The 23,584-nt window shown below is 35.2% G+C and overlaps 1 protein-coding gene across 1 annotated transcript; it reads left to right on the forward strand.

Annotated features, from left to right (window-relative positions):
* Positions 1–12,446: 12,446 nt before the first annotated feature.
* Positions 12,447–17,050, forward strand: LOC120272482 (receptor-like protein EIX1). Its single transcript, XM_039279315.1, has 3 exons — positions 12,447–12,502; positions 13,635–16,335; positions 16,439–17,050. Exons 1-3 carry the CDS (start codon positions 12,447–12,449, stop codon positions 17,048–17,050), a joined length of 3,369 nt encoding a protein of 1,122 aa, XP_039135249.1.
* Positions 17,051–23,584: the final 6,534 nt, after the last annotated feature.

A 23,584-nucleotide genomic window follows, 5' to 3' on the forward strand; every position in this document is an offset into this window, starting at 1 on the left:
TTCAAAGTAAAGGAGGATAAAAAAAATTGCCGAGAACTTTGCTTTGCCGTGACGCTGCTAAATACTATAGCTTGGAAAAAAAGAAAAAAGGGTGAGTAACTAAAAGCACTCCATGAATGGATTATCATAACTCTAAAAGGATATCAAACCTAAACAATTAAATCCAAATAAATAAGCTTCTACAAATATTCATGTAACTCCAAAATATTTTAGTATATATAAACATATCAACATAAGTACATATAGGTTCCAAAATGAGTAAAAGAATAAATCTAATTAACTGAAGCTACCAACAATTTCCAACAACAAATTTGTTTTAAAACAGCCTTTAAAAAAATCATGGTTTTTGTAGACATTAAAATGTATTTCCATTTTGAAAACTATAGCCTGAAAACTTTCTCCAACATTAGCCGCTGTCGCAACTAAGTTGGCCCACCGAGACCCATGAGGTGATCTTGGGTTTCTCGGTGTTTTGCCTCATTGGGACTTCTACGCGCCAACCGAATCGAGTACCAAACATGAACCTAGCCAACCATGCCATCTCCCATTAGGTTGGACCGTGAGGACCCGCTACTACAATAGTGGGTAACAATTAGCTCATCACCATCAAAACAACACCTTGTCCAACATCCCAACACTTTCGTGTATATGTCTAGATCGGCAGGTGTCCGAATAATACAATTCAAGTTCAAACATGTCACAATGTTCACATTTAAGACAAACATTAGCATTTCATAAAAGAGAACCATTTTTAAATTTATAGATGCCAAAAGCATGGTTATGCAAACAAAGAGGTTTCACTAACCATTATACTCTATGAATACAAGTAAAAATTGTCAAGAATATAAAAACCTTTAAGTATCATACAAATCATGTTTAAGCATATCATAATATCTATGTAGAGGTTAACATCAGTAATTCATGAACAAAACTTTTTCCATAACCATAGCGTGTCATAAGCACGAATATGTGAAAAGAGGAGATTTCAAAATCCATTTCAATCTTTTTAATCAAATAAATCATAGTCAAACTAGTTCATGAGACTAAAGTGCTCATATATCATTAATAACATAGCAATCATCTCAAATCAACAAAACATTGATTCAATACAAAAAAGCCATGGAATGCTTCTATTTAACAATTAAAAGTATTTGAAGATCATGGAAGAATCATGCTTTTTAACTTAACCCACTCACAAATGATATGCCCCTCTCATATCTGCAAGTGCACAGGTCATAAGAAGTAGTATAATGTACCCAAGAAGGATCGGGTAGTCGAATTCATAGGGTCTGGTAATTTTCTAATACTAGTTTCTCTTCTAATATCTAGCCTAATCAAAGATTAGGGTAAAGCTCTATTCTAAGAATATAAAAAGAATAAGAATGGTGGAAACAGAATTGAAAAAGTGGGATAATAAACTGAGTAAAAGCAGTGATGAGAAGTAGCGCCCTGGACTAATCCCCTAATGCAACATGTATTGACTCTTCTACAATGACTATCAGATACATCCTATGGTTCTATGTGTGCTCTAAAAGCAATGTTACATCTACAACAATCAAATACATCAAGTTTTACAATCACACTACAGAAACTACAAGTATGGCAATCAACACACTTCAAGTTTTGCAATCACAACTAAGCTAATCATGCATATCAAGTTATGTAACACAAGGTTTAACATAGGAAAAACCAATAAGATTCCATAATCATTGCAAAAATGTAAATCAAATCCACATTGTCAATAAGGCTCAATAGCTAGGGGCATCGGAGAGCTGTTAGCCCATTCATGGGTACACACAACATGGAAAAGATAAAGAAAACAAAGATGTAAGAATCCATGAACTCTCTTTTGCTTCTCAAATCTCTCCAATTGTGCTCCGAGGACCTTCCCTACCATCTTTGCTCCACTTCAAATTGTGCTTCCAAATCTCAACTCTAACCCTTGGATGGATGGTGGTGGAAATCGTTCAAAAGCTGCCTCCAAAATCCCAAGTAGAACTCCCCTCAAACCCTAACTTTGGGGGTTTAAAAAGTTATTTTTCAAAACAAGCACGCCCATGCTTGGGCCATGCTTAATGCTCGTGCTCTTCACAGATAGATCTAAGGTTTGCATCAATATAGAAATTTCTTGAGATAGTAAAGTGCAAGGCCGGGAAGCACACTTGTAACACACTTGTGCTTTACTTGAATAGCTGTAAATGAATTCTTTTAATGCCAAATTTGCTCTAACTCTCGATCTAATGTCCTAAGACCTGTTAACCTACACAGATACACAAATATACGCAAAGTAGCATCAAAATATACAAATCAAATGATGAAAGACAAGCACAACACATATAAGAGGTATGCAAAATATAGATATAAAATGCACTCATCAACAAATTTAGGAGACTAAATCACCTGAAAGGCACTTGTCCTCCACTAGTTTCTTACCCTCTTGGTTGAAGCCTCGCCGTTTAAGACCAAACCACACAAGGCAAAGAATTTAACAAAAGAAGGATTGAGAGCAAGTTGCAATGCAAGTCCATTTGAGGCTTGGGCGGTGCTCAATCTCGAGCCCAAATTACCCTTATGAATTCCCTTGAAAAGGATCTCTATTTAAGGCTAAGAATGTAATGGAAAAGAAGTGAATCCAGTTGTAGTCCTCAAGATTTTAACAAGATTTGGAGAGAATTAAGAAAGGATAATAATCAACAAAATTCTCCTCATCATACAAGAAGATACTGCAAGATTTAAAACTCAAACATCCTTATGTAACACAAGTCCTAGATTCATCATCTAGGAGAAAACATGAATGAGCAAGGGAAGGAGAAAAGCCATACGTCCATGATTTCAAGAAGAAGATGTGAAGGATAATCCTTCAATCCACAAGCAATGGAGGATGTAGAGGGTTAGGGAGACTCTTATAAAAGAAATAAATAAAGGAGAAATGAAAGAATGGTTAAAAATGAAGGAAAAAGGGAAAAAGACCATAATACCCTTGCCTAAATGTCCTAGAAAAAAGCCTAACACGGGGGTGTGAAACATGTACATGAGCATGTCAAATATTCACACGGCCGTGTGCCTTTCTTCGAAATTATTACAGTACTATGTTATAGTATTTCTACTACAGTAACACCATATGCCAGATAAAAACACAAGGGCACTCACTAGGGGCATGTGTCACTCCATGTGCCTTTCTGCGGATTGCTATAATACTTTGCTATAGTAATACTACTACAATACCGCTAAACACAAGAAAGACAAAAGGGAACACACACAGGAGTGTGCATACGGTGTGGATTTCTGGTCATGTATTCTATAGAAAACGCAAAAACCACCAATCTATAATCAATACTCCACATACTTCTCAAAATATACTACAAAAACAAATACCCAAAACAAAAACAAAAAAAAACAAAAAATGAAAGGCCTTAATACTACAACAAACTTAAAGGGGGTTTTATTTATGGATTTTATTTGTTCTTATTAATTCAATGATTGGACTTTATATTGCTCCATGTAGAGTTATATCCCTATTAGGTACTTGGGCATGTAAACGTACCCTAGAACCTAATCTTGTATTGACTTTTATTTTGCTTGCTTTAATTGAGTATTACTTTGAGTTTCAATCTTATGTTTTCATTGCCATGTAATCCATATTAGTTATTTCTAGCTTGGTTGTATGTTCTTATCACTCTAGTGACAAGAGAGATCATCTCTAGAGTTAGATTTACCAAAATTAAAGAGAGTTCATAGGGTGAGCCATGAGGTAATGAAGAGTCCCCTTTCTCAGCCAATTTGATTTACCATACCTTCGTATTCCACAACCTCTTAGCAATTGTATATGGTGTAAGGTATCGAGAGAACTCTTCGGAAGGGCCTCATATGAGATTAGGTATCTTTCACTTAGAGATAGATTTTGATCTATTATTAGGAATTAGATTAATCACTTGAGATCCCTAGAACTCCAAGCAATTATATATGGTGTGAGGCATCCGGAGAACTTTTCATAGAGCCTTGCAGTGGACTGGTTGTCGGATGCCTAGAGATAGGGACTGATGCGTCTTTGGATTTCCCATGACTCAATTATACTCATTTAAGAAGCATTATATTAGTTCAACACTTATCACAAGATTCAAGGGGAGCTTTGTCCACGTAGCCATTGATCTTGATGTTCCCTCTTATTTCTCTTAATTTCTTGCTTTTTTTCATCTCATTTACTTACTTGCGTGATTGATCATCTCATTTCTTACTTGAGGCTTGATAACGAGGTTTTTAAGTTATTACTAGTATTTTCGTTCCTGTGGATTCTACTTCCCGGCCCTCTGGGTACACTTTATTACAAGATGACCCATGCACTTACGGATATGCAAAGGGTGTGTCAATACTCATTCCAAACCTTATACTTCCTCTTAGATTATATAACATAACAATCATTATTCAAGTTAGTAATTAATTAATATTTCATGATTTAAGAAGGCAAAAACATATATATATATATATATATATACATATATCAACATTAATAAATACACTAATAAAAACATGTATTTAGAATTTGTAGTTATAATTTCCCCAGTGTTTGTGTTGAGATACCAAAAGGAAATTCTAAGTTGCATTTAATATTATACACAATATATGTTTTAACCTAATGATGTGACTTTGATTTTTTACACAACATTTGGACCTTCAAGTGGTGAGTCCTGACAAATATTGGCCACCTTGAAGTTTAGATATAGATAATAATATGATGTGTTTGAAGCTAATGATGTGGCTTTGAGTCTTCGTGACACACCTCTTGCGTGTGTGTACCGCAAGTGCACGGGTGTCAAAGTAATAAAGTACCCAATGAGTCGGGTAGTCAAATTCACAAGGAACGAAAGTATTAATAGTAACTACTTCTAAGTTATCTAGTAGAAATCAAGAATATGGTGAAATAAACTCAATCACAAGAATATGAATGTCACAAGTAATGAAGGAAGAGTAGAAATAAGGGAAGTCTTAATCAATGAAGATGAGGTACCCAGGTAATGCTCCCCTTAGGATCTAACATGAAGTGCAAGATTTAGCAAGTGTCTCTAAACTGAGTTAATCAAGTCAAGGAAATCTAAGAAAAATCAGTCCCTGCCTCCAGACCACCAATACTAGTCCCCTACGAGGTCCCAGTGGAGAAATCACTCAATCTCAACACCTCATACCACATATGACCGCAATAGACTCTAGGAATTCCTAAGAGTACATCTAATTCCAAAGGATAGACCTAACCCTACTTCTAGGTGAAAAATCCCTAACCCCCTACAAAGCCTAGCGGAGAAATCTCTCAATCTCATGCCTCACACCGTATATGGTTGCATAAAGCCTAGGGAATATGGACATAGAATGTACTAATTGGAAGAAAAAATGTACACTCCATTATCTCATGACTCACCCTCTTAACCCTCTTCAATCTTGAAGTTCTAACTCTAATGGAGACCTCTCTCTCTCACCAAGGCAAACAAATCATGCATACCAATCAACCATAGGATCAACAAGGCAAGCAAACAATAAGAAAGCAATATTGAAACTCAATTAAACTCAGATTTAATAAAAAAATACAAAGTAAATCAATACAAAAATAAGATCCTAGGGTTCACATGCCCTCAAATACCTACTAGGGTTTAGCCCTCCATTAGGCAAATTATAAAACAAATAATGCAATGTAAATCAATGAAAACCATGGAATAAAATCCCTTTGAATTCATGATGATGGCTGATAGTGCTTGCGTGATAAGAATGTGAAGTGTTCTTTCCTTATGATGAGCATTACTTTTAGCAGGTTTAAGAGCTAATACATGTATATTTGTGTTCTTTTGCGCATGTAGGGTTGTGAAGCTAAGTATTGAGAAAAGAAGCCAAAAGTAGATCGTAAACGCATTATTTGGTGGAATCTTGGAAGGAACAAACACAAAGACACAAGTGGGACTCCATGATATGTGAATGTTTGCCAACCTCCATGAATTCAAGTCATTACAATGTTTGCCAACCTCCATGAATTCAAGTCACCAACGAAGCCTTTGATTGAAGAAGAGTTGCGATCTACGGCATTAATGTGTACTCGTTTATGTTGCCTCGATGAAAAATGTGGAATTGGGAGTGTTTTGGCCGAGTATTGTAGCAGGGTACTGTAGCGAAACACTATAGCAAGCATTGTAGCAGTTACTGTTCACAGCTGGCCGAAAACAGGATTTTTAGAGAATCCACATGGGCGTGTGGAAATTCCCCACGCCCATGTGGAAATTGCACAAGCCCGTGTGGCAAAATCCACAGGGGCGTGTGGATGCCCGATTCCAGCCCTGTTTAAGCCGTGATTCATCCCCGATTTTGGAAATCTTTTTCCCTTCCTCTCTTCCACTTTTCTCCATCGTTTGGGAAGTCATTGGCTAGGGTTTGGAGAGGCTTTTGGCAAGTCTTTGGAGTGGTTTGAGGGATTCGACACCGTGATTCGCTTGAAAGAAGGTTATTGGGGAGCTTTTGTCGGCATAGATCCGGCGAGGTGTGCCCTAAGCCGGACAAGGGGACCTTTAGAGAAGACTTGACTACTCCACAAGACCATCGACATGACTACCGTGGGGGTTTTCTTATGGAATACTTGTTTTTACTTTCGAATTCATTGTTAATTGTATTGTGCTCCATGGAGAGCTAAACCCCTATTGGGTACTTGGATTTTGTAAACCCTATGATGTTATTGTTTCATTAATCTTTTATTATGCTTTCCTTAATTGATGTTTCAATTGAGTTCCGATCTTGAGTGCTTGTGGAATGATTTCTCCCCTAGAGTGGCACAAGGGTTGAGAGTTCATCTTGGTAACTATTGTAGATGAGTGACACACTATGAGGGTTAGACATTGCTCGATTGGAGAGGGTTGAGAGAGTGAGTCGAGAGGTAGCGGAGCATCCCCTTTCCCCTTCAGTGTGATTTATCCTACCTCCATTTCCTTGAGTTCTTGGCGGTCGCAATAGAGTGAAGTTCTAGATGATGAACTCCACTAGGGCTTAGTTGCACGAGCAACAGAGTGAAGGGTTGAAGGGACTCTAGTGTCTGGGGCTTAGATGTGACTAGGGGCCCTTCGCATGGACCAAAGAGTTAGGTCTATATATAGGAAGAGGGTTTATCACTTGGATTCCCTAGAACTCCATACAACTTTATACAGTGTGAGGTGTTGTGACTGAGCAATTTCATTGCCGGGATATAGTGTAGAGTTAGCCACGGTTGACCTTAGATTTGGGACCATGTGCTTAAGGATTTCCATGACTCATTGAGCATTGATTAAGAAGCATAATAGTTAGTCTTCCACTTGAAACATTAATCCTAGGGGAGCATTGCCTGAGTACCCCACTTCTATCGATTGCCTTACCTCTCACTTACTTTTGCCTTTCATTCTTGTTTCTTTTTATCTTTATTTTCATTTCATTTTATCAACACTATCATTGTTCACTTTCATTTCGTTAAGACGCAATTTAAGTATTTTTACTCCCTACTCCCTATGGATTCGATACCCCATTCACCTGAGATTTATTACTCGACAAACCCGTGCACTTGCGGGTCACACGCAAAGGGCGTTGTCAATGGCCTTGATGGTTTGCTCAACATCTTGAAGGATTCCTCTCTAAAGCTAGGTCGCCAATGGCTCCCTTGATACTATGACAAAGAAAAAATCTATCAAAGTTGGTTAAGAATGCCCCCCAAATTCGCCAAAGACCTCATCTCAAAACCCTAGCCGCTTTGCCTTTCAAATGCTATCAAAAAGTCTCCAAAGAATAGGCCAAAAGAGCTATTTATACTCAAAACCCGTGTCTTTCACGTGCCTCCACGTGACCATGTGAGCCTCCCACGCGACTAGGTGGAATTTTCACCTGGTCAAGTGAACAATGTTTTTCTACAGCACTGCTACAGTTCTTTGCTACATTACTTTACTATAGTGCTCTTCATAAGCAATGCTCCAACACTCTTCTCTTGAGGCCACATGCACAGGCACACATTCGTGTGAGTAGGTTATGAGGTTTCTCATTATCTAATCATCATTGGGAAGATTCTTGAATTTTTTACACAAGTTGGGACATGGGAGTGTGACTGCCTTTGTGCCCTTCCAACTCACAATCTAGCTTAAAGTCTCTTGGAAATTGGCACACACCCCTACGTGCATGAGCTCCTCTTGTGTCTTAATTCTTTTGTTGCACAAAAACTCCCAAAAGGTGCCTTCATAATCTATCTTAGCTTCCTTTCCTTCTCTCAAGGCCTTCACAACCTATTTGCACAAAGCAAAACCAAATACAATTTATGAGATATAAAACATGATAAGGATGATGCTCAATGCATGTAAAACATATAAAGAAATATGTTTACTCAAGCACTTATCACTTTACATAGCTTCTAGACCTTCAAGTTGTGAGTCTTAACAAACCTTGGTGAAGCATGCCAAAATATTTCATGTTTTGTGATGAAAATATAAATATTTGAGTTTAATTCCATGTTTTGTGCAAGATAAATGCAAAGTTATCTTAAATCTTTTAGTTATAAGAATATACTTAACATAGTTTTTTGTAAAAACATCCCAAATTGTAAAAACATGCCGAAATAATAGCAAATGATGGAAAAGAGAAGCTTAAAAATCCAAGTTACTTACCCGTTTCCACCGGATTATCTCCAAATATAAAACTTTCAATATCTTTGCCAAAGACTGAGATTGCAAACTTGCCTTAGTTTCTCAAATTTTCTTTTCTACTACTTCACCAAGTTGCTTGCTATCTTCCGTAATAATTTGACAATTATTGAGAATGAAAGGCAAGGAAATCAAAAGTTTGTGTTTCTTTACTTATGATCCCAATAATTTGGAGTGAACCAATAAATATATGACATTTGTTATAGTTATAAGGATAGCTTTAATATATTATATTTCTTTTGGGTTATCTCTGAATGTTGTGTTTCTTAATTATTCTGTTTAAATGGTATGTCCCAATTCAATGAAATATTTACAACACATAGTATTAATAAATACACTAATGATAAATATTTTTGTTATAAATATACTACATATATATATATATATATTATGTTATATATACATACATGCTGCTAATCTTGTCTTGCTATTATTATTGTTCTCGAACTAATAAATAATAACAACATAACAGAATATATTATTGCAATTATAAAATAAATCTGATATTTTGTTTGGATATTATGGCAGTACATGAACTGATACTATTTACTGCTAATAAAATAACATCACTAGCTACGGTGTCTTAACGACCCCGTAGAGATGCATCATGTGGGGTGGACTAACACGTAGAGTAATGAACGTCTACTACATGCACCTAAAATAATATGTCAGAGACTATAGCCCCACAATATTAAATTCACTTCCATATAACTCTGGTGGTTGGCAAAATAAATCTCCTCCATAAGAGACTCATACTGGGACCTAGTGTACATTACTTGGTCCATTTGAACAATGAGTAGGTAATATTCTACAGTACTGTGTGCACAAGATTGTAAACCCATGTTTGCCTACTTATCGTCAAACTGAGACATCACTGTGCTCTGTAGTGGTTTTTAAAAATATTCAATGTTATTTGTCGGCTCATTAATTACATAAATACATTTATTTTTGGCATTGGCATTATTTTATAATATATAAATGATTTAATTCTCCAAATAGTCCTCTACTTTTTAAAATTTACTATTTTAGTCCCAAGCTTTAAATTGTAACTTTTTCGTTTCTCTACTACTTTTAAGTGAGCTATGTCTAGAGATATAGGATTAGAGTTTAGAGTTTAGGGAGACCGACATGGCTAAATTAAAATAGTAAAAAGGCTAAAATGTTATAATTTAATGTAGAAAAATTAAAAAAGTAAATTTAGAAAAATACACGGATTGTTGAGAAAATTATACCTATATAAATCATATATTTACATGAGTTATGACCGTCTAGCTTGAGAACTTTAGACGTATGCTGTTTCTCATTGGCAGCATCAAGGAGCTTAATCCTGATGCATTACTTGTTACCGTGATCTTCAATCCTTCCGTCGATGACTTCGATTTATTAATTTAATATGCACCTATTCCCATTACAAATGGCCTACAGTTTCGTGGAGATTTTTTTTTTACTAACTCCTACATTTGAGTCAAGTCAATCAACCTATCGGATCCTACCAATGGAACGTGTATATGAATACGCATGATCTTTTTTTCCATAAGAGGAGAATGATCTCCTTGTCGCTGTTTTAGTTGACCCAAAGCCTTATTTTTGAGTCAAGTCAGCAAGTGAACCGTTCAATTTTTATATTTACCAATAAATGAAATTTTAGAGACCAGCACTATTTGGAGTGGTTTTCCCACAGACTGAATGCATTGGATATAAAAATGTAACTGAGACATTATTTAATATCTTATTTTTACATGAGGGGTGGTGAGGTTCTAAAATTTTCCCACTAGTATTTTATTTTAAACAGTATTTAAAAAATGAACAGTAAATAAACAGTTTTACTATAGTAATTCACAATGTTCTACAGATTTATTTGCACAGTAGTGCCGCCCCAAAGATTTAACCTTGAAGCTGACTATTCACTATTCTCATAACATTCCACTACACTAAGTACTGGTCGTTAAAAATTTCCCACTAGTTATTTAATTCAATAAAATATTCTATCTTTTGGTAAAGAAAAATTATTTGAACTTTTTATAGCCTTTTAGAAAATGAGCAAAGGTCAAAGGGTTTTGGTCTAGTTACATTAGCTCTATTATGAAAAGTAATGACTTGTAGAATACATATAGCATAATTTTAAAACGTGTTAAACGCAATGGTAGCCAAAAAGTCCCCTACAATGAGAACGTGTTTTATAACATAATATCCATACAGACCGAGTGAGGGCGCAAGGCAGGACGCTCATTGCCAATCGCACGCACATCCCAGATTATACATGTGTTTGTCTCATTTCAATAAAATAAATAAATAAGTAACAACAACAACGAGCAAAGTTTACCAAGTTATACCCGAATGCTTAAAGGATATTTTTTTCATGTTTTATGTGGGCTGGAGGAGGGAATTATTGTGACATTATATGCTATTTATGATCCACTGGCCATGAAAAATTTATTTTATTTTAATTTATTAAAAATCTTATTTCTTCCCAAATCTCCTACTGCACAGTAAAATTTATTTAAAATGTATCTTCATGTGTTTTCTTTTAACTCAAGTTACATGAGTGTTTCTCTAAGTAAAATTTATTTAGAGAATAATTTTTTTCTTTTTTGACAAAATGAACAAATTACTACTCCACTCATTTTGTTTAGAGAAGAATTTAAAATCCTGACTGCATCGAATTTTCGTACTCACCTTTGGGTTATATCAACATTGGCATGTCAAGAAATAATGATTATATTAAGCATATTTAAATGTATCAATTTAGTATTTTTTGAGCAAAAATTTGTTTAGTGGTATGGCTTTGCTTTCAATTAATTTAGATTTAAACCAAGAGTGGGATTTAAATTTCAGTCATTATTGTCTTTCTAGTAAAACTTAAAAAAAAAAAATTGGACAAATGTGACAAAGCGCAAGTTAATCAAAACCCATGCGCATAGGTCGGGAATTGACGTCTAGCCTTGTGCACCTTCACCGGAAGATGCGGGTTTGGATAGTAAGCCTAAAACTATAAGTAAGAACTTGTTACCATCATTGCTTCTAGTAAACTAAAACTTGGGGCTTTTAAACCCAATAGTTTTGCAAAGGGGCCAATATTGCGCGCTATGAATCCTGTGGCAGTTTTATTTGTTTTAACTATTGAATTATAGTACTTTCACTTTTGTTTTACTAAAGTGGTTTATCCACTTTATTTTAAAAAAAACTCTTGAGTTATATGAATTTATTTATTTAGTATTTTTTTCAACATAGCAGGGTTAATCAAATAATATATTTATGTGAGTTTATATATATATATATATATATATATAGACATGTACTTACAAAGGAGTAATGATATTTTTTACTGAATAGGTTGCCCAAGTGACGTGGATGACAAGTTGGCATCCCTGTCATCATTCATGTCATTCTTTCTTTCTCTCTTCTTTTTTTTTAAAAAAAATTAATTTTTTTTATTATCTAAATCTTAAATTTAAACCTTTAATCATAAATGATAAACCGAAACCTCCCTCTAGACCTTAAATTGTAAATCACAAACCTCCAAACCCCGTAGGGAGTTTTAGAGTATATTATTTAGGGTTTAGGACTTAGGATTTTAGGGTGTATAGGTTTTTAGGGTTTAGTATTTATTATTTAGGGTTTTAGTTTTTAGATATTTGGATATAGGATTTTGTATTTTTTGGGTTTAAGATTTTAAAATTTTAGATATGGTTTTATAATTTGTTGAAAATTTTAAGAATTTAGGAATTTTAAAGTTTAAATATGAATTGATACAAAAAGAATGACATGGATGATAACGTGGATGACAAGTTGGCATCCACGTTATTCGAAAAACCTATTCGGTAAATTTATTCAATAAAAATAGTATCACTCATTTACAAAATAGATAAACCATATGTCAAGAGGCGTGAGGGTTTTTTTTTTTTTTTTAAAAAAAAATATATTACATGCCCTCACCCATCGTAGGAGGATTCAACACTAGTCCTTGCCAATAGCGTGAATGATTTTATGCTAGAGATCCGAGGTCAATAGTCTAATAAGCAGTTAGGATATGGGAATTTAAATAAACAAATTCTTATAGTTTAGATATAATAAAGGATGTGGGATGCCTTTTCAATTCAAAGATCAAAATAAACAATAATTTAAACTTTTAAATGTCACCAATGATTTTAATCCACTATTACTTTAATGTGCACTTGTACTCCATCTCAAATGTAGTGCGAAATTTCTTGGAAATTTTTTATGCACCAACTCTTAATGAAATTTCTAAAACAAGTTGGTTGAGTCAAGTCAACCAATCAATTATCGTACCCTACAAGGTTTAAGGTCAAGTGCATAAAAATTAGGTGGGAGCCTACTTGAAGTTTTGATTTTTTAGATAGAAGATTTCCACAATACTTTTAAGACGTTTAGAATTGTAAATTAGACATGTAATAAGGACTATTTATGTGTTTGGCATAGTAAACATGTATCATCTAATTTATTGAAAGTTAAATGGTTTAAATCAAACTTGTTATATGTACCATCACTCTAAATATAGTTTAAGTCTAGCGTTTACTTGAGAATTCAACATCTCTAAAAAACGATCAAGCTGACTGGGTTTGTCAAAAAGTGAGCACCTTTAACTTTATCCGAGAAGCAAGCTAGCTCCAACAGCTTTGGTGAGTTCATGTTGAAACTAGAATAAGCTATCCCTACCGAAGGTATTTAGTTTGAACGGTAAATTTAAAATTAAATAGATTTTTTAAAGATATTGGAATAATTTAAGTGTTTTTCTTGTACTAAAAAAGAACATTGTCGGGTATATATGTAAAAGCCCTTTTAATAATTATGCTTATATAAGGCATGCATATCTTCTATCCCATCAAACACTTCTCCACAGACACTTGTAAGGGTTTATCTCTCTTTGATCTCATGGCTTATCTCTCACTTATGGTTTTGTTTGTCATCCTTTGTTTTAATATTCCCTCCTAGTTTTGTCCACGGTATAAAGTGCATTGAAACTGAAAGAATAGCCCTTCTCAGCATCAAAGCAGGCATTCATCAAATCAACAACCAGAGCTCGTTCTCTTTTTGGATTGGCCAAGATTGTTGCAAATGGCAAGGAGTGAGCTGTAGCCCTGGATCCGGACATGTCATCAAGCTTGATCTCCGATGGCACCCTTCAGATCTCTCTGATTATTATGACATACCACCAAGTAAGTTGACCTTTTCTCTCATTGAACTTCGCCATTTAAAGCACTTGGATTTGAGCATGAACAACTTCGATGACTCCCCCATCCCAGACTTTATTGGTTCTCTTGCCAACCTGAAGTACCTTAATCTCTCTAATGCCGGGTTCAGTGGAATCATCCCTCATTCCCTTGGAAACCTATCACGCTTGCGTTACCTTGATCTTAACTCAAATTATTATTATAACTTTCTACAAGCAAATGACCTCCACTGGCTATCTGGAATGAGTTCTTTGCATCACCTTGACTTGAGTGGAGTGAACCTTTCTAATGTTCATAATTGTCTTCATGACATTAATATGCTCCCTTCTCTTCTTCTCCTGAAACTCTCTAATGCTCAACTCCAAGCTGGTGGTATCCATGATGCTACTCTGCTTCATCATCATCTCAACTTCACATTACTTCGTGTGCTTGATCTTTCTCAAAATAACTTGAACATCACTCTGCCTCAATGGTTGTTCAATCTCAATAACCTTGCTCATCTCGATCTTTCTTCTTGTGCTCTGTTTGGTAAGTTACCAGTTACCATTGGTAACTTGAGCAGCTTGAGAGTTTTGAGCTTGTCTGGTAACTCTTTTGATGGAGTGATTCCAGAGTCCTTGGAAAATCTTGGTAGCTTGGAGAGACTTGATTTGTCACTAAATGAACTCAATGGAAGCATTCCGGAGTCTCTTACCAATCTTACAAATTTAGTGTACTTTGATTTGTCTGATAATAAGATCGGAATGTTGCCAAAGAGCATAGGAAGACTGCAGAAGTTGCAGAAGTTTAATTTGTCCAGTAACCAAGTTCAAGGATGGATGCCTGGGGGCATTGGGGATCTAAGAAGCCTGCGATACTTAGATTTGTCAATGAATATGATCAGTGGAGCAATTCCCGAATCCTTTGGCAATCTTACACTATTGCATTATTTTGATGGGGCGGGTAACAAGCTTAGCGGCAAATTGCCTGAAACTATAAGGAATCTTGTTCATCTTCAGTTTCTAAATTTGTCTGAGAATGTGATAAGTGGAAAGTTACCAGAGAGTTTTGGAAATCTTAGCCAACTGCAGCAGTTCAGAATGTCCGGCAATGGCGTCACGGGGGGCATACCGGAATCAACAGGAAAGCTCTCTAGCTTGTGGGAGCTTGATTTATCCAAGAACAACATCAGTGGAACATTTCCAAAAGGCATGGGATACTTATGCAAGTTACAGACCTTAGATTTTACAAGCAACTCTATCAGGGGAGGCATTGATGATCTTGTTGATGGCTTGTCTATGTGCTGGGAGAATAAGGATGGTTCTGCTTCAGAAAGTAGTGAGGGTCTGAAAACATTGCGTCTGGGAAACAACAAGCTGAATGGAACAGTTCCAGAGAACATAGGCCAATTATCTAAATTGACTCTACTACATCTCTCTTCAAATTCCTTGATGGGCGTCTTAATTGAATCTCATTTTGCTAATCTAGTAAATTTGGCATATTTGGACTTGTCCTACAACTCATTGCAATTAATTGTAAGTGAGCATTGGAAGCCTCCTTTTGATTGTGATGTTATAAGAATGTGTTCTTGCGAAGTAGGCCCCATTTTTCCTACTTGGGTTAAAACTCAGACACAATTGGGTGACCTTTGCTTGTCAAATGCTGGAATTTCAGGTAACATCCCTCCATGGTTCTGGAATTTAAGTTCCTCTCCTCGGTATTTACTCAATTTATCAAATAACAATTTGGAGGGGAGGCTACCATCTTCTTTGAATAATTACGATTTCACTCTCATTGATTTGAGTTCAAACAGATTTGAAGGCCCATTGCCTGAGCTTACTCCCACTGCATTATTTGTCATCGATCTCAGCAACAACTCATTCGACGGCCTTATACCTTCTTACTTTGCAACTGCTACATACATTCAAGTTTTCTCTATATCTGACAATCATATCAGTGGCAATATTCCATTGTTCTTCTGTAACCTTACTACCTTGACATTGCTTGATCTATCTAACAATGATATGTCTGGAGGAATTCCCCATTGCTGGAATTCATTTTCTGCTTTGGAAATTGTTGATTTATCTGACAACAATTTCATAGGTAATATTCCTGATGGCCTTGTGTCCTTCACCAACCTCCGATCCTTACATTTGAGAAACAATGGCTTCTTTGGAGATCTCCCCTTGTCCATGAAAATGGCGGACAAGTTGGTCACTCTTGATATTGGTGAAAACAAACTCTCAGGTAGCATACCAACATGGATTGGAGAAAACCTTTCCTCTTTAATAGTGCTTCGCTTGAGATCAAATTTATTTGAAGGCAGCATTCCAGAGCAATTATCAGAACTATCCTCTCTTCAGATCTTGGACCTTGCACAGAACAACTTATCAGGTTGCATTCCTCATTCTTTTGGAGATTTCAAAGCCATGGTAGTCACAAATCACAATGAACTGTGGTCTTTGCTTTCCATTGTTAGCCAGGTCTTTTCTTCTTATGCTGACTGGGGCAGTTCTCCACCTAGCTTTGCATACTCGGAATCTCTCTTGATCAGCGCAAAAGGGCCTTCAAATGGAATATTCCAAGGTTCTGTCATTAGTAACCAGCATAGACTTATCAAACAATAAGCTTTCCTGCGAGTTGCCTGAAGAACTAACTAAGCTGCGTGGCCTTCATTTCCTGAATCTTTCATACAACCTTTTCAGTGGGAAGATACCAGGAAGCATTAGTGACATGAAACAACTAGAATCACTTGATCTGTCACAGAACAATTTATTTGGTACCATTCCTTCAAGCTTGTCCACTTTGAACTTCTTGAGCTATTTAAACCTTTCACACAACAATTTGTCAGGAAAAATTCCATTAGGCAGCCAACTTCAGACATTTGATCCATCAGCCTATAGCTGGAATCATGATCTCTGTGGATCGCCTCTTCAGAATTGTGTTAATGAGACACATTATTCCCAAGGTGCAAACAAGGAAGAAGGAAAAGCAGATTGGTCAGAGATGTTATGGTTTTATATAGGTCTTACAATGGGATTCATAACTGGCTTTTGGATGATCATCGCTACCATTATTATTAAGCAAACCATACGTATTGCCTATTTCAAATCCATTGACAAAGTATATGGTCTCCTATATGCAAAGAAGGTTATGTACTCTCGGAGCCTCAAATCAGCTTTCTTAAGGAAGAACTAAGGTCAGTCCTGAACTTTTGCTCTTCTATTGTTGAGATGTATCTAGTGTAGTATGCGCTAATTTTATGATGTCCAATAATACATAATTAATATGATAGAGCTGTTATCTTTGTTAGTATGTCATCGCACACACCATAAAACCATTTTTGGTGGCCATAAGATTTATATTCGTGGCTTTACAAAATGATTTACTAGTTATTGTAGATAATTTCCAAAAACTGATACAATGGTTAAGTTCTGCTTAGTTTAAGAGGAAAGTAAGGACAAGAGTTCGTCCAATATGTTGTCTTTGATTTGCCTATCTATCTTAATTTCTTAATTCAGTCAAGCACAAGAAAGCATTAGTACTAACTTCCTTCAATCCAAACACAGTCTAATGAAAATGCTATCACCGTAATGTAAGAATTAGAAAGCATTGGTCTTACCATCCTATGATTTCTTGTGAAAATATATTTCAATTAAGATTGTTTGTTCACATATTATATTAAAAATTTTGCATGGTTGAAATGATTTTTTTTTATTGCTTAGTGGGCTGTCGAAGTTATGAATTTTTCATTTTCAATTTTCAGATCAAAATTAATGAGTATACTGATGCATGCGTGTCATCTCTCAGTTCTATTTTTCTATTGAAACGAATGAAGTTAAAATAAAGAACACACAACTTATGATTTAAACAATTGACTTTCTGTGAACTAAATTTTAATAATAAAAAATATCTTTAAAGTGAAACAAAGAACAAATGTGTCTTCCAATATATTCAGTTAAAATCTTGATGCATCTAAATTGAACTTCAGAAACAAATTTTAGGATGGGCATGGAAACCTTTTTGGCATCTAGATTCCATGAGAGCTATTAAAAACTTCAGTAGATTAGCCTAAGCAATTCTTCCAACTATTCCAATCATCCAAAATGTCACTAAAAGGCACAACAGAAAAGCATAAATTAGTACTCATCCATGGAGTGAACAAGTAGCAGCAGAAGCAAAACAGAGGGGCATCCTACAGAGGATTGTTGCCTCATAAACTTCTGTGCACAAAATAAATTCTCAAATGGAAATTGTGTAATATCAACATGTATCTATGTTTCTGACAGTGTTTATCATTTATGATGAATTATAAATGTGTGGAGAATGCCTACTTTCATCTATGTAATTTACCCAACTTTAACTTGAACAGAATTTATGAGCTATTTTCATATCAAGGAGGTCAATATTGAATGGATACTTTTAGCCAATGCTGTAAATTTGGATATAAAAATTTGGCAAATGAATCTTATGAGCACTTTCAGTATTCTCCATGGAGAACATCAATCACTTCATTTCAAGCTTTAAATGAGTTTTATTATGTTAACTGTCAGGTATGGACCTTTAAGCCAAACCCACCATTTGTTTGCATAAATAATCCTTTTGGCAGATATTTGTATATACATTTAAAGAATTGGTTTGTTATATCATACTTCGAGAAAATAATATTTGATTGTATGCCCCCATAAATTATCAATCCTAGATATTTATCATTTAACAGAAAACTTTAGAGGAAATAGTCTTATCCTCATAAGTTGATCAAATGATGAGCCAAAATAAACAAGATACAATCAAAGCACCCATGTACGTATGTAGGTCATAAGTTTTATAATTTATACTTCTTGGAATGATTGACTTTGCATAAAATTTTTTATTCTAAATGCTGAGGTTGTAGCAGATGTTGAAACAAGAATTGAGAGGTTTGTCTCTAATGTATGCTTTTAGCCTTCTTTCCATAAATACCTTACTCATTTAGAATGCAGGATCAACAAGAGTTGTGCATATGCAACTGCTAAAAAAACATCGCAAGTTAACATTATAAGGAAATTAAATTTATCATGTGCTGAAACATTTGTATACTTTCTATATAAGCAAAACTGAAAATTAATCACAGAAGTAATTTTATGTACTACTTAGGAAAAACAGTATAGATCAATAGTTCTCAATACTCAAGTAGGCTTGGACTTGAAATTTGTAGAATGTCAGCTCCCCAAAAATATTTGGCCATTCCTTTTTAAGAATTGCATCACCCCTGGATCTCCACTAAAAATTTCATTCAGGGCTCCTCTTCCCCCACCACCTTCTTTTGGACTGCTTCTACTTTGGATATATTACCACTCATGAATTCTTTACCTGACTGCTCAAGTAGTAATCCCTGTATCATTTTCTCTTAGATGGTGGATTGCTTTGCCCTCTAAAGCCAAATTTCTTGAAAATAGGCTGTTCAAGTAAGATTACACTCTTTTTTCTAGTTGACATGAGACAATAGAATTCTTACATTGGGCAATCTCCTTTACGAGGTTGTAATCTTTGTGCCACAGGCATCTGTGCCCTATGTCACCATGCTACCGAAACCGCTAATCATCTTTTCCTTAATTGTAGTTTTGTTGAACGTGTTTGGTCCTTTCTTAGGGAAATCTATGGACGGCAGATTTTCCATCAGTCCATTGCTGATATCTGGACCAATTGGATTTCGTCCCCGGAAACCAAACAACAGATGTTGTGGGATCTTCTTTTTCGAGCAATTTCTAGAATATTTGGCTGGAAAGAAATAAAAGAATTTTCAAACTATGTATGCTTACTCCTTTTTATCATTATTAAGATTATTTATATGTTCCTTTCTCGGATTGTAGTTGCTAGGGACCCACAACAATAGCAAATTCCAAACGAGTCTGATCTTGCTCTCAAACACTCACTGGATTTCCTGAGCACCGGTACTGAAGACAACCTCAATGCTTCGGCACCTTGGTCTGTGACTCTTCTTCAGCAATTGAGTTGTTCCCATGTTACCTCACTGGGGACATCACTGACTCACTGCATCTTAGTTTCTTCTGTGTCTTCTATTTCATTTTTTTTTTTGTTTGTGCTTCACCTTTGGTGAATACTTTGTTAGTTTGCTTTTTATGATATTCTTGTTTCTTCAATTCTCTTTCCTTATCGTTGTTGTTGTTGTTGTTGTTGTTCAAGCTCTATGTTTTGTTTTCTTGTACCAGTTTTTTCATTTCTTAATAAATTTAGTGATTTTATCCATTTTTTTAATAAAAAAACTTGCTCACTTTATTGTTGAACTCCTTTTATACGCCTTAGATCAAACATTCAATTTGGTTTTTCAACCAAATATTGTAAATACAGGAACCAAATTCTTTTCTTCACGAATGTTGAAAAAAGCTTTGCTGACCTTCAGAATTTATCTTTGTACACCAATATGATAGCTGGAAAGATGCAAAATTCTTCATGGAACCTTGTTTACGCATAGTCAGTTTTTTTATTTGACAAATAATCGGATCAATGTTGTGATACCAAATTATATAGGGAATTTTTTTTTCACCTACAGTTTTAAATTTGTTACATAATCTGATCAGTGGTGAGTTACCAAATGGTTTTTGAATCTGATTCAATTGGAATATTTGAGCACAAGAAACAATGGCACTACTAAAAAAAAATATAATAAACCATTATTGAGAAGCTTAGAATACAAGAATAAGATAATATAGAGAGAGATAGATAGCAACACACATAATTAGATAGCATTCCCTTGAGTAAGAATTCATGACTAAAAAAAAATGAAAACAAAGTAATGAAAGGCAAAGAGAGAGATGAGATATGGTTTAATTACCACTCTTGTAGGGCACTTCAACATATCACATCTTGTCACTTATGAACGAGTTAGAAATAAAGTGATTTGAAGAAGTCAGAAATGTGACTTTTTAGCTGCTCCATAATGTTTTATTTCGCATATAAGTAATTTGATGGTATCAATTTTTTGCTCAGTTATGAGGTAGTCCTGCATTTTTAGTCTAATTATTTCATGCAATCTGTTAGCGGAAAACTATTTTGCATTGTACTTTCTTATTTGTTGATGATATGAACCTCATTGCTATTTAGATGACATTTACGGATGGCTTGACACCTATCAACGATTGATCTATTCAATCTTCACTAGGCTGTTTGAATTGCAGCTGATTGGGGGCGTATGTTAATATTAAATGAAGTATACCTTGCACCACTTCTGGGGAACCTCTTGAATGTTGATTTTAAAAGTATGTTTCTATGATGTTATTATTTTACTCCTAACATTGAAAATGTTCATCTTCTTAAGGGTAGTTCTTTTTTTCTTTTTTCTCATGGACAAACAACTTTCTAAATGTAGTTTTAGACTTTATTTCAATGTTATCTCTGATCAAAGTGTTATTTGTAGTTCATCGACTTTCTTAATATCAAGAGAAATATCTAGAGCACAATTAGGTCCTACTATAGTCAGGTGATTTTTTTTTTTTTTCATTTCAATTGTAGAAACTCTAATTTTATATGTTTAATATTACAACTATAAGATGTTTGACTTAAACCTCTTTTTGGGTACTTAATAATTCACATTTGACTTACAAATATGTGACTTATTAATCATCCACTTTCATTTCCCATGAATCTGTTTTTATGTTTGAGAATTCTTGTTCTATATCATGCAAGGATTTCTAGGTGCATACCATATGCATATTTTGTTTGTCCAAATTAAATCATGGAAGGTTACTAGACTCTTAACTTTTTTTTTCTTAATAAAGTGGATGAACAACAAATTTATTGAATTAAAAACTAGAACATACAAACAAGAGCTTATAACAAAAACAAAGACTAGGAAATAAATATAAAACAACGACAGAACTGAAAAAAGAAATAACCATTGAAAAGGAACGAGAACTACAAGACAAGCATAGAGCTAGGGTTAATTACCAATGGTGATGCTCTCCTAAGCCAGACCCATAAAGGAAATCGTAACCAAGATAAAGGAGCAACTGAATATGAGAAGTCCTCCTTGTGGAAACAAGGTGACTACTCTAACTGCTGCTAGATGGGGGATCACTTCCTTGGGGTTTGAGAAGACAACTTGCCGGTGTGGTCTGCAAAATTGGCGCTAAGGAAGTTAAGTGAGTATCTAAGATTTCTGATTGAGTCACTTGGAAATCACTCTTATAGGTCTCGAGCTGCAGATATCCAAGAGAGTACCATATGAATGGTTTTAGCAATAATTAAAGAATATTGAAGCACATGAGATTTGAAATTTGGTTATATCTTTCTAGCCATAATTTCTTGAAAGAGGATCTCAGAATCATATCCCACAAGATCCATACTTAGGCTTCCAAAGAAGGAATCCGGGAAGTCCAGACCTCATATAAAGTATGAGGAAGAGAATGCATGCCCAAAATTCGTCTAAAAATGACCAGATATGCTGAGTGACACTACATGTAGGAAGAAGATGTTCTTCAGTTTTAGAATCATCACAACAAAAGACACAAGTATCTATGGCACGATGGACGTTACAAGCTTTCTTAGCTAGATTATAAAGGCTGAGAATTTTATCCTCCTAGGACAATCAATAAAGTATGGTTATCTTACTTAGACAACCGGTTTTCCAGAAGTGGGAGTACAAGGGACTGCAAAGTCCTCCATTGACATGAAAAATAATAGAAGAACAATATAAAGAAGGACTTATTACTACTGTCTAGAGGCCAAGTCTTCATATCACCTTGGTTGCTTGAGCAATCTGGGATGGAAGATAAAAGATGCATGATATCCAAGAAGGTGGGTGATCAAAATTAAACTTCTAGATTAGGGTAATCTTGTGAAAATTTCCTAATCAAAATATAGGGGGTTGAATAGTTGATAAAAAGGTAGGGCCAGATATCTTTGGGAGCTCTACCTTCAAGACGATTATCATGCCATAAAAGGGTAGTGGCACCGTCCCTGACTATCTACAACAAGCAAGCTCTAAATGATTGAAGGATATTAGTGATGTCTGCCTAGAAGAAAGAGTTTCTCCTAGGCGGTGAATAGAACATAGGAAGGGCATATGATGGCCACTCGCATTGTACCACCACTTGGCATCGCTAGATTGGTTGATTCAAAATAAAGCTGTCGCCTGGATTTCTTCTCCAAGAATTTGAATTTTGTGGGTCCCACATGAAATTTAAATATATTTTCATCTTCAAAAATTTGAAACTAGTACAGATGGCACCTAGATTGCAATGCCAATAATTCAAACAATGGGACCCAATATATAATAAAATATTAATATTATATTATAGATAGTAATTATTGGTGAACAAGGTAGGTATCAATATATATCTATTAAACTAGAGTCTACTTGTGGGGTGCTGTTCATAAATTGACTCTCCGCAGATGTATATAGCAAGCTTGGAGAGGAAGGATTATCTCTATATATATGACCTCAGATAGATATATTATTATACAAGATGGACAGAGAAGAAATTATGGCTGTCTATCTGTTGTTTCTTCGTTACGGCCCGGTAGAGCTCATTAAATGCATCCACGGGATATGTATTGCGGAAGCAATAAAGAAGAATCCCCAGTCTCTTCTGGAGTTCGTCAACGCCTTTCATAAATATGAAGAAGTCGTATACCATATGCTACGTGTAGCTGCCAGTACAAATAAAGAAGACGGGGACGTCTCCACTGTTTCTACGGTTATTGACCTCAGTGGAAGTAATAAAAAAAATA

Source organism: Dioscorea cayenensis, chromosome 2 (genome assembly GCF_009730915.1).
Source record: "Dioscorea cayenensis subsp. rotundata cultivar TDr96_F1 chromosome 2, TDr96_F1_v2_PseudoChromosome.rev07_lg8_w22 25.fasta, whole genome shotgun sequence".
Taxonomy (NCBI): Eukaryota; Viridiplantae; Streptophyta; class Magnoliopsida; order Dioscoreales; family Dioscoreaceae; genus Dioscorea; species Dioscorea cayenensis.